The sequence below is a fragment of the Prinia subflava genome, chromosome 1 (genome assembly GCF_021018805.1).
Source record: "Prinia subflava isolate CZ2003 ecotype Zambia chromosome 1, Cam_Psub_1.2, whole genome shotgun sequence".
Classification (NCBI taxonomy): domain Eukaryota; kingdom Metazoa; phylum Chordata; class Aves; order Passeriformes; family Cisticolidae; genus Prinia; species Prinia subflava.
Window position 1 is genome coordinate 83,211,840 of NC_086247.1, and position 12,006 is coordinate 83,223,845.

Consider the following 12,006-nt stretch of genomic DNA (forward strand, 5'->3'; position numbering starts at 1 on the left):
CAAACAAAAATAGTTTCCTTATTTCATAGAGCAGGGTAATGAATTGAGGTTGGCTTCTAAACATGAAATGGTAGGCTACATCAAAGCTTGAAATACTGCAAGCTTGAGGCAAGAAAAAGGTTAATTTACTAAAGCAGAGGGAAAGCTATTTAAAGGAAGTCCAGATACAGTGATTTGGACAGGGATTATTTCAGAGTTTTCATAAATTTTACTTCCTTGCCAAATATGAGTTGTTAATAACAGTTAGCAATAGCATACTTCAAAAATTGTGTAGGTCCTATGTTTTTTCTTATGTGCTTGTATGTTGTATTTCTAGAGATCAGTTTAGCATCTTAAACCTCCTGTTTAAGGCTAGGTACCTACTTGTCACTATGTACAAATAATTTGTCACATGTATTTCCCACCCCCAACTATCAAATAATTCAATATATATCAACAAATTTTGTAGCTCCTCAAGCTTGGTGATTAGCCTTTTTAGCAGGTATTTGATAAAACACATTTGTTTTTATCCTCTGGAGGAAGAACAGCATGCAAACAATAATTTGATTGATATCTCTGACATATTTGCAAGTAGTCATTTGCTGAGTGTTTTGCTGATTCTCGTGTAAACACAGGACATGACACATTACTTTACAGGCTCAGATGCACTGAACAAGTGGTTGTTTGGGTGGTTATAGCACCTGTGAGCACACTACTCTTGGACTTGTGCACCTGTCAGTCTAGAAGGGGTGTTTTCTTGGCTTCCATTACCAGTTCTGTTGTTTGACTGGTGTCTGTATTTTCTGTCTAGCACACAGTGGAAAAACGAAGTCTGTCTACAGTAAGCAAGAAGAAAGGAAAGCCACAGCTGGAAAAGTAAGTCTCCAATGTAACTGGTAATCCAGAAATGAAATGTAACGCATTCACTCTGATGAACAGAGTCTGCAGTCAGTTAAGTGCTTTTATTTGCTGTGGTGGCAGAAGAGCACTTAGCCTCATAGTGTGAGGCTAAGCTACATAAAAATCCTTATTTTATATTCTGTAGAGAAGTAACTTGATAAATACAATTTAAGTAAATACATTAATATCTCAAAATATCGCTTAGCATTTAATAAAAAGATGAAGGAGTGGAAGTATGTTCTTAACCAGTGCTAAATTGCCTTTTTCCCTTTATATTTATTTGAAACTTAAAAGGTGTAAAGCTGTCCAGAATATACTGAAAATCAAATGAGGGTTGACGGCAAACTTTAACATTATGAAGTGGGTGGTAACTGGCTGAAACGTCTTATTGAAGATAATTTGCACATCAGAGGGCTTCAGAACTTCCTGCAGGTTACACAACTCTGCACTGTGAGGAGTGAAAGCACTTCCTTACCTAATACTCTGCCCACTTCCAGGTTTCCAGATGATATTACACTGGACTGGTGTAGGGCTGCATTACGCACATCAGCTTTCAAAAATGACTTTACTGTCTGCTGCACCATTTCCTTTTCGGTGTCTTTTCTTATATAGATCTTTATTCATAGTGTTTAGTAACGCTGCTTGCATCTTAGTTCCTGGTATATTGCACCAGCAGCCTCTATTTAATTGTTCGTTATTTAAATTTGTTGTTATATCTATTAAATACACACTTCTGGCCTGAAGTCACTGCCTTTGTTTCCAGTGTCATTCCATGTTCATTCATGTTTGATTATTTGTGCTCATGCATTTGCAAAAAAGCCATGAAATTATTTACACAGGGAGAAAGCAAAGAAAACTGACTGCAGGTTGACTAACAGGAGTAATGGAGTTCGAGTTGCAGCATCACAGCACATCCGTACTGGGACAGCAAAAGGTAAGGTGCTTTTTCCAGAGCTGTTAGTATGAAACAGAACTTGTAGCTGATTTATTCGAGGTCTTCGGTAAATGGGAAAGCACAAGTCTGAAAAATGTTCTGATGAAAGTCAATGTATTGGCAGTCTAATTCGTGCTTTGATTTGCTGTATAGAATGCACTAGACTCAGTCTTCTGTATCCAATTGCTTGGAGTGTGTCTCTTCATAGGTGGCAAAATACTAGTGAAGTCTGCATAAGTTGGCTTATGGGGTGGAGTAATTGCAGAAGCAGCTACTGTTGGGTTACTTGCATATGAAATTTACCCGAGTATGTGGACATGGAGCATCTTGCCATTAGTGTGCTCTTTGTGGCTACTTGTTTCTTCAGCTGTTGTGGATTGGTTCACAAGAAACCTGTATAAAACCTGTGCTGGTTCCATTGATGAACTGTAGTGTTCAAACCAAGTGACCTACAACACACAACTGTTTATGCTGCCCTAGCAGGGTTTTCAGGTTAGGTTAATCCTAAATATAGTGTCTAGGCCAAGATTTGTGTACATTAGTCAGTTGTAAGACAAAATTATGTTTGTGTTCCTTTAGTAAACTGAGTCTCTGAGCTTTATTACAAATTTCTGAAGGTCTGTGCTACCCATTGACTTTGCCTTCATGATGTTTTCTAAATTGCTGATGTCAGTTGTGATCTTGCCTCTCTTATATGTAGTTCTCATGACAGAAGGTTGAAAAAGAGTTTTCCTTTTTCTACACCTAATTGGCCTAAGTGTTGAAAGGACTCTGCCTTGTCTTTCTGCTGCTTCCACTTGTGATACAATCTTGATGAAGCTTTCATTTTCTTTTCTCACTGCTTCTTACCTTGCAGAGTTTCAGCTGGATCCTGTTCTAAATTATTTACATGTTTTATGGGCAGGTGTTTTTACCTTCTACAAACAGCATTTGACTAAAACTTTAAGAACTCACTGTTCACAAACTTAGCAAAACTAGAACAATTTTGGCAAGCTATAGTTAAGGTTATATCAGATGTTCAAAGTACTTGTTAAAATAATTTAAGCAATTATGGATTTAATCCAGGAAATTATTTCAAGAATTGAAGCATTAAGGCAACTTTTTGATGAGCCATCCAAACATGTTAAACTTTTAATGGCAATAAAAAATGGTAAAAATTATTTTATTTATAAATTATTATTATTATTATTATAATGTTCTAATTTTTGTCCTGAAGTTTTGCTAACCAAGGTTTTGTGAGCTGAGGTTTCCAGCTAGTGTCTGTCATAGATGCTGAGAGAGGGTGAATTTGTCAGTCTTCTTCCCCTGTGAGACTGAACTTGAAAGCCAAACTATAGCAGTTACCCGCCCTGAAAGCTGGTCTCCAGCAAAGGAGTGTCCTGTGATCCATTCAGAATTCTGAAAACCACTTTTTCAGTTCACCTCTTTTTCTTTAAACAGGATTTGTTGACAGAGTTTGTTAGAGCCTGTTCTAGAAGAATGAGTTGTGGTGCGTTGTTTTGCTGTGTCCTGCTGAGTTAGCTTTCTGCCTGTGCTGGGGTCACCAAGGAGCGCTGCAGCTCTGCCAGCAGAAGTGCTGGATCGCTGCCGCTCAGAGGGAATCAGGGCTGTAGTACAGCCGGGTATAAACATCACAGGAATCATTCAGGATCATCATTCTTTTCTCTGCTTTGCATAAATACCAATTTTCAGGATCACCTTCTTTAACACCAAGGATTCACTCATCACAAATTTAGGGATGAGACCAGTCCTGAGTGCTGGGAATGGAAGTGATAGGAATACAGGGGACAGATGCAATTAAGTAGGAACAGGCAAAAATCTCAGCTAGCTTGAAATGTGAGAAAACCAAAATAACCTCACTTCCATACACTGAGATCAAAAATAAAACTGACAATTTGTGTTTTTAGATCTGAATTTGGATGCTGGATCTGGCCACGATACATGTGGAGAAACATCATCTGAAAGTTACAGCTCTCCTTCTAGTCCACGACATGATGGGCGGGAAAGCTTTGATAGTGAAGAAGAAAAAGACAGAGGTTGTATTTATGGACCTTTATTCCTAGACTAATCTCTTTCTTGCATTTATTTTGGTTAGTTTTTCAGTTTGATTAGGTACTTTGTTTTCTGAGCTAGCCACAGAATATATTTTACTTTGTGGATTTCATGACTGGGTGGTTTGAGGGCTTCTAGCACCATTTAAATACCACAGAGCTTTAGGTTACTAAACATAAGTCATAATTTTTTGGCCTCAGCGATACAGCTCTCTTGAGACATTTCCACAGTACAATTGTGTGGAAAACTTTGGCATGGAAGGGACTGGGTTTATATGAAATTATGTGTGGCGTGTCCGGGAGCTCTGTCTTTTTGTACTGACAGTTTGCCTTCCTTCTAAATTTTAATAAGCTGTGTTAATATCTTTCTAGAGAGATGCAAATCAGTAATTCACTCTGTGTCCTACTCTTCACATTTGCAGATACACGAGTCAAAGACACAGTAGCTAGTTGGGCAGGTGGATATAGGCAAGCCATGAAGATGGACCTAGCTTAATTTGGATGAATGAAAAGAATCTCCAAGTTGTCACAGTTTGGAAAGACATAACTATCATTCATGTCATCAGACTCAATAGGTTTTATATGGGTAAATGAGCCCAGGACATGATTCTCTGTTGCTTGAGATTCATTCTGACTGACAAATGCTTTTGTCCCCACAGATACAGACAGCAATTCTGAGGACTCTGGGAATCAAAATACAACCAGGTTTACAGGCTACAGTGCTGTCAGTTCATCAAATATGAACAAATCATCTGCTCAGATCTCTTCAGTGAATAATGAAAATGGGAGCCTTTCAGAAGATCCTTTGAATGCAAAGTTTCAGCATATTTCCTTCATGCCTGCCTTACACTGTGTGATGCACAGCGCTGCCCAGAAGCCTGAAGCAGTTGTCCCACCACCCATCTCTGCAGATGGTAAAACCATGGGAATGCTGGTTACCACACCCGTCGCTGTCTCGCCGGTGAGAGAGTCTGCGAATTCCCCTCCTGCGGGAATGGGCCCAGTGACCTCTGGTGAACCTGAGAAACGCCTTGAGCTCATGGCTTCCCCTTTGCCAGTCCCATCCTCCTTCCTTCCACATTCTGTCCAGCCTGGTAGCCCTGCTTTGCATTTGGCAATACATAGGTTGAAAATCCCCTCTCCACAGGGATCATCAGAAAGTTGCACAGTTAATGGACCACAGCAGCCGACAGGAAACTTAAGTATTGGATCACCAAATACTGCCTTTATCCCAGTCCACAATCCAGGTAGTTTCCCAGGATCCCCAGTTCCTACTACGGATCCCATCACAAAATCTGCATCCCAGGTGGTAGGACTGAATCAAATGGTGCCTCACATTGAGGGAAACCCAGGAGCAATCCCTCAGCCTACCAATCTTAAGGTAGTTCTTCCAGCAGCTGGTCTCTCCACAGCAGCACCACCACCTCCACCAGCTTCGTACACTTTGCCAGGCAGCCCTCACGCTACCAGTGTGTTGCCCAACCAGAATACAAACGTGCTGAGCACTGGAGCAACTTCCTCACCACCTCAGTCCGCTGGCCTCGGCGTTGGTCAGGTCCAGTCCACTGTTCCTCCTGCAATCCCGACACACACGCCAGGCCCTGCCCCCAGCCCGAGCCCCGCTCTAACACACAGCACTGCACAGAGTGACAGCACATCCTACATAAACGCTGTTGGGAATAATAACACTAACGGGACAATGTTACCTCCGCAGCAGCTGGCATCTGGCCCTTGCGGTTCTTGTGGACGTAGGTGTAGCTGTGGGACCAATGGCAGCCTTCAGATTAATAGCTATTTTTATCATAACCCACTTCATGGACAAGTCTACAGAGTTCCATCTTTCTTCACTCTGCCATCACTTTGCAATGGCAGCTACCTCAATCAAGCACATCAAAGCAATGGAACACAACTTCCGTTCTTCCTGCCTCAGTCTCCGTATGCAAACGGGCTTATGCATGACCCAGTGATGGGGAGCCAAGCCAACTATGGTATGCAGCAGATGGCAGGATTTGGGAGGTTCTATCCTGTATATCCAGCACCTAACGTAGTTGCCAACACAAATGGGTCGGGACCCAAGAAGAACGGGAACGTTTCATGTTACAATTGTGGTGTAAGTGGACACTATGCGCAGGACTGTAAGCAGTCATCCATGGAGGCCAGTCAACAAGGTAATCATGATAACTCCCAGCGGACTTGCTTTTGAGTTTAGCAGTTTCTCTTTACCTTTCTGAATGTGCTGTTTCTGGTCTTGCAGAAAGGTGTGCGTGCGTGTGTATGTTTCGTGTAAATGGTTGTGCACTAGTGACCTGCTCTAAAACTGCAAAGTATCCTATCTCTGCCTGAAAATCTTGTAGAACAGTGCGAGGGAACGGGGTTCACAGTGTGAAGTTGAAAATGGGTTCAGAGCTGGAAAGTCAAATGATACTAGTCCTAAATTGTCATTCTTTTTTCACTGGTTTGGTTTTGACATTATGTTGAGACTTGCATGTTTTTTCATTTTTCCCATCCAGTGGGGTCACTTTTTGAGAGACTTCATTGGCAGAAAGGGAAAGATATCAATTATTGTATATGATATGACCTTGGATTCCTAAAACTTCTGAGAATTGAAAGAAAAACCAATAGACTGGCCATTTGATATTTAAAGTTTTCTAGGGCTTACCTTTACACGATCAGCCATCCTTCTGTGTCCCATCATACAATGCATTTAACTTTTCAGATGAGTTGCAGCAAAAAAGGCAGAAAGCGATTGGAGCTAAATATAAAAGGAGTAGCCTCCATTTCTCTCTCTGTCCTGAAGAATGGGGAAAATGCAGGGTTTGCATCGAGCACAAGCTGTTTTTGATTCCCGCCCCTGTTCCCTTTCTGACTTTAATATTTTGATTGGACCAGAACAGGAAAGATGAACCTTGATGGGGACCATCTTTTCTTTTAATTTTTCCAGTAGAGCTCAAGTCCTGTATCTACACTCTATATCTTTATTTTAAACTTTCAGTTCTAGCAAGAGGATGAAAGAAAATAGGATAGTCTGAGGACCTACTTTAAAAGACTGGAGGATGATAGTGCCTTTTGAAGAGCATGTCCATTTTGATACCTTGTAGTGGTTTTGTAATCCATTTTAATTGTGAGCAGTGACTTAGTAGTTCTCTTTCCTGTTTTAGGCACTTACAGACTGAGATACGCACCTCCCCCTCCCCCTTCCAATGATACCTTGGATTCTGCAGACTGAAACAAGTAAACATTGCCTACTCAAACTGAAGCTTGGGAAACTGGGGAAGGTGTGTGTGGGAGGGGGAGGTTGGTTATGTGTTTTGGGACATTCCCGGTTTTATATTCTTTTGGAATTTTTCATTGCTTTTGCACCTCTGTTCCGTACAAAAGAAGAAAGCTGAGTCCCTGGTCTCCTCCTGGTTCTACAAGAGGCTTGCGTAATGCATGTAATTCACACACACAGCCAAACAATCAGAGCATTCGAACCATGCTTTTGCACTGAAGACTTGAGACATGTGCAATGTTTACTGCAGTTTAAAAAACAAAATAAATTCCTCTGACCTCTGACATCACTGGTGGAGCAGCCATATGGTGAAAGAAGAAACTTGGTCATGTTCCCCACCACAATCTTCTTCCCTCCCTCTCTCTTCTCCTTATGCTGCTGTTTTCTTTTCTTTCCTTTCCCTGGTTGTCCACGTGGATTCGTTGGACTTGCATGAGTGTTTAGCAGTTCATACAGACCCTGCCCGTACTCTAAATTTAATGCTCATGAGTTGAGGGGAGATGTTCAAACATCCTATTAGCAGAGTCCAAAGGAAAACATGATACTGTATGTGTATTATACCTGATAATAATACAGATACGCAGCTCTCAAGAGGCCCAAACAAATGAAAATACATAGAGCAGGAAGGGGCTGAAACTTTGTGGACTGGAACAGATTTAAATGAACGAGCTTAAATTGACAGATTTTTCTTCCCTTGTAGCTTTTTAGCCTGTATGTTCAGCAACAAAGGTGAAAAAAATGGTATGAATGTTGTATTCAGTGTGTTTGCATTTGTCATGAAAGTTGACAGCATTTTTTCCTTTTTTAAAGCTATTCTACATCGTGTCAACACAGAATGAACATTACTTGATTGAATATTTTTTCCTAAACTATTACAGTGTTGCATTGTACTTAGAATGTAAATGTTTTCTTTCAAACTGAACAAAAGCTATGGTTTTCTACAAAATAGTCAGGTATTAGTATTAGAACCTGTCTACCAAATAGAAAAGTCACTATTTTATAACAATTTACCACTATGCGTAATTACGGTATAATGTGAAAGACTGAAATGAGTGTTAAGATGGTATTAAACATGTCAGTATCATGAGTAAGTAAGTTTAATGCTGCTGTATTTTTTATTTTATTTTTAAAAGCCAATATATGTACTAAATTGCTTCCAGGTAATATTTGATTTCCTAAAGTGCACTGAGGTTATCTGGAAGACGAGTGTGTTTTTTGACTGCTGCATTCAACACCGATGAACAACTACCACTGTATATCCATAGGGTTTGGCATTCCTCACAGTTCATGGCAGAAATGTTTTTTTCTTAAAATCAGACCCAGTGTCCAGTAGAGGGATGAAATATAAATCAATCTTTGGTTCAACCGTCTAATAAATTGCTAAACAAACAAAAAACTTGAAGAAAAAAAAAAAAGCTTGATTACTACATTTCTTCATAGGTAGCATTTATATTTATAGCACCAGTGTACATTTTGAAACTTTTTTCTTGGGGGGGAGGGGAATGGGAGGGAGGTAGATGAAAGCTTTAATTTAAAAAAATAAAAAAAAAAGTTTAAGTAGTAAATGAAAATTATTTTGATTAAAATTTTTATTTGATCTGGGTATTTTTGGACCACTTGAAATGAATGAACTGCGTTTGAGTTGAAGTGAGGGTGTTAAACCACCAATGGACTTGTATTGTGAATTACCTGCCAGTTGTACTTTATGGAACTTATTTTATGATTTAAAATACTGTACTGTAAATAGGAGGTATGTTACCTTCTCTTTATTTGTATGTTTACCATATACTTTGATATTTGAAATGTACTGGAAAGGTCACTTATATTTCTAGAAGAGATTGGATTTTATGCAACCTTTTTCCTTGAATTAACAGCAATAAAAAAAAAAGAAAAAAAGTACCTGTGTGCATGTACTGTCCTTTATCACTGAGAATGATGAATCACTGCTGCTGGGTATGGGGATGGGATCATGGAAAGCTACCATTCTGGTTGGAATTTGTCACTTTTGAGGCAAAGCCGAGAGTATTTGACTTAAACTGAGGTCAGTCTCATGTCTGAAGTCAAGATACTGTATCTCGATTTCAACTTCTTTAAGATCTAGGAGATCTCCTGGCAGAAATAGGTTATCCTTGTGCAATAGAGCAGGACTTGGACTTCAGCCCTTTCAGAACAGGTAGGCCTATCCTAACCAGATGGCTCCTGGATTTGGACTAAAATCCAGGTTAAACATGCTTTTTCTTTTTACTGCCATGCAAATAATGTGTCCTAGTCATGTAGTGACCAGGAGGTGAGATCTTCTATTTCTGAAATACATGGAAGGGCAACAGGAGTTGCTGGAGTAGGGAAGAAGCTTAGACAAATGTGCCTGATTGGAGGGCAGTTGAAGGGTGTGATGGCAGTGCAGTGTCTGGGTGTGCTCGGGCTGTACTTAGGAAGAGAAGGGTACTGCGGTCTCTCATCTCACTCTGCTGTAAAGAGTGCTCCTAATTCCTACTGCTTAGCTGCAGTTTATCTGTGGAGCCGAGAGCCACCGACTGTCTTGGGTTTTTATCCCAGGTTACTCTCCAGAACAACCTACTTGTGGAGAAACCACTTCAGGTGATGAGGCTGAAAGTTGCCCATGAACCCAACCTCTTTTTTTTCAGGACAATCCCCGTAATTATGGTGCGGTATTGAACCCAGGAATCACACAAACACCATCGCACAGCTTCCATTACTGCAAGTGCCCTATGTCCCTTCCCTGGACTCAAGAGAGTGCAAACACTTGTCCAAGGAGTTTGTAAATTGTGACACTACTCTGAAAATACCATCTGTGACTTACAGTGCCATCTTGAGTTGCTGGTGTACTCGTTTGCCTCTGTGCTGCAGGCAGCCCTGACTTGGACAGATCCTGGCTGGGCTCAGTTCAGAAGTGGCACAGCGAACAGCAGAAACACCTCGTGCTTGTGGTGCTTGTTTTGCTGGAGAGCTGACTGCACTCCAGTGCACCTGGCTCTCCACTCTGGCTGCACCACTGCTGTCCATGCAATCAGGTTTCACTCCAGCTGCAGCTCCAGTGATTCTCTCTCCCGCTGAATGCCTTGGAAGCTGCTGAATGCCCAAAAGATAAATGGGAGAATCCCACTAGTTGGTTGGCCTGAGCAGCTATCCAGGCTGTCCAGGAGTGACTCCTAAGTGAGCTTAAGATGGTAGGGATGGCCTAGTGCCTAGGTCTTGGCTTACCTGGTACTACTGGAGAGGTGAAGGAACAGAGCATCTCTGTGTTGTGCCAAGGCAGAGGGGAAGTAAAAAGGTGGGGAAAGGTACATTGAGAACTTGACCAGTGCCAAGCTACTTCAGTTTTCAAGAGGCAGATGTACTATCATAGTTCCAGCTTTGCTCATGGTGTGAGCCTGTGGAGGTGTGCTGGCCTGGCCTTCTGAGGCTCCTCTCCTGAAATAAATTTGCCTAAATTCTGTGTGCAGAAAAAATCAGCTTTGGGCAACAGAGCTCCCTGCTCAGGGCTGGTAAGTGCAGCTACTGGAGTCAGGCACAATATCCATACAGGCCACGTGGACTGCCCTTGTGCTTGGGGGGAAGAAGACATGTCCTAAAGGCACAGTCATGAGCTTGTACTAGAGCTCAAGGGCTGTCTCAGTTTTGTGGAACTAACCCATGGAGAGTCCTGTGCTCCTGGCATGAGGGAGGAAGGAAGAGCACGTCGCCTCTCTGCCCATGGTGGCGTTCTTCAACCACTGATCGGAGCATTTGGACCAGCTTTTGAGCTGAGAGCAGCAGACAGAGGCAAATTAAACTGTACATTGTGGTAGATAAGAGATCAGAATGTATGAACACCTGTGTTGGGTCCTGCTGAAAGGCCATCTGTGCCTGCAGCCTCTTACCCAGCATTGATCAGTAGCATATATTTCAGAAGAAAGTACTTCTAATACAAAAAATACAAAAAAGAGAAAGACAAGTGGTAATTATTGCAAACGTTACCTAGCAAAATAATGAATGTCAGGTTTATCCTCACAATAGGTGGCAGCATAACTCCACCAGTGGGTTATATGGGAACTTCTGAGGTACCACTTCAGATCACAGAAATCACAGAATTCTCTGAGTTGGAAGGGTCCCACAAGGATCATTGAGTCCAGCTCTAAAGTAATCAAACCCTCCATGACCTTGGTGCTATTGGCACCATGCTTCAACAACTGAGGTAATTTCAGATGCTTCCATTTAACTTGGGTTTAGCATCTTCATGCCATCTAGGTAAGCTTTGGCTTGTGGTTTTGTAATGCTTGTTTCTGCTGAGTTTTCTCATGTTTATATATTTTCTCACATGATGAATATACTACTTGTTACCTCTCAAAAAAATAAACCTGGTAACTGTGTGGCCAGCAGATTGAGGGAGGTGATTCTCCCCCTCTACTCCTGTGTGGTGAGATCCCAGCTGGAGTACTGTGTCCAGCTCTGGGACAGCTCCCTAACTTAAGAAGGATGTGGACCTGTTCGAATGAGTCCAGAGAAGGGCCATGAAAGATGATTGGAGGGCTGGAGTGCCTCTCCTGTGAGGAAAGGCTGGAAAAGCTGGGGTGTTCAGCCTGGAGAAAAGAAGGCTCTGGGGAGACCTTATTGTGGTCTCTGATAATTAAAGGGTGCCTACCAGGAAGATGGATTTAAATTAAAAGAAGGGTGATTTAGATTAGATGTTAGAAAGGAATTCTTTACTCTGTGGGTGGTAAAACACTGGCATGGGATGCCCAGAAGAAACATTCAAAGTCAGATTGAGTAGTGCTCTGGGCAACCTGATGTGGAAGGCGTCCCTACTCATTGCAGGGAGGTTGGACTAGATGACCTTTAAAGGTCCCTGCCAACCCAAACCAGAGCTAAAA

At 41.6% G+C, this 12,006-nt stretch overlaps 1 protein-coding gene across 4 annotated transcripts in view; it reads left to right on the forward strand.

Moving 5' to 3' along the window:
• Positions 1-9,302, forward strand: part of ZCCHC2 (zinc finger CCHC-type containing 2) — a 43,995-nt gene extending 34,693 nt beyond the window's left edge. For all 4 annotated transcript variants that reach the window (XM_063400759.1, XM_063400770.1, XM_063400778.1 and 1 more), the window contains 5 exons: positions 791-855; positions 1,719-1,813; positions 3,721-3,849; positions 4,524-6,032; positions 7,023-9,302. In XM_063400759.1, coding sequence (XP_063256829.1) covers positions 791-855; positions 1,719-1,813; positions 3,721-3,849; positions 4,524-6,032; positions 7,023-7,090 — 1,866 coding nt within the window. In that variant the 3' untranslated portion in view covers positions 7,091-9,302. The remainder of the gene's footprint in view (positions 1-790; positions 856-1,718; positions 1,814-3,720; positions 3,850-4,523; positions 6,033-7,022) is intronic.
• Positions 9,303-12,006: the final 2,704 nt, after the last annotated feature.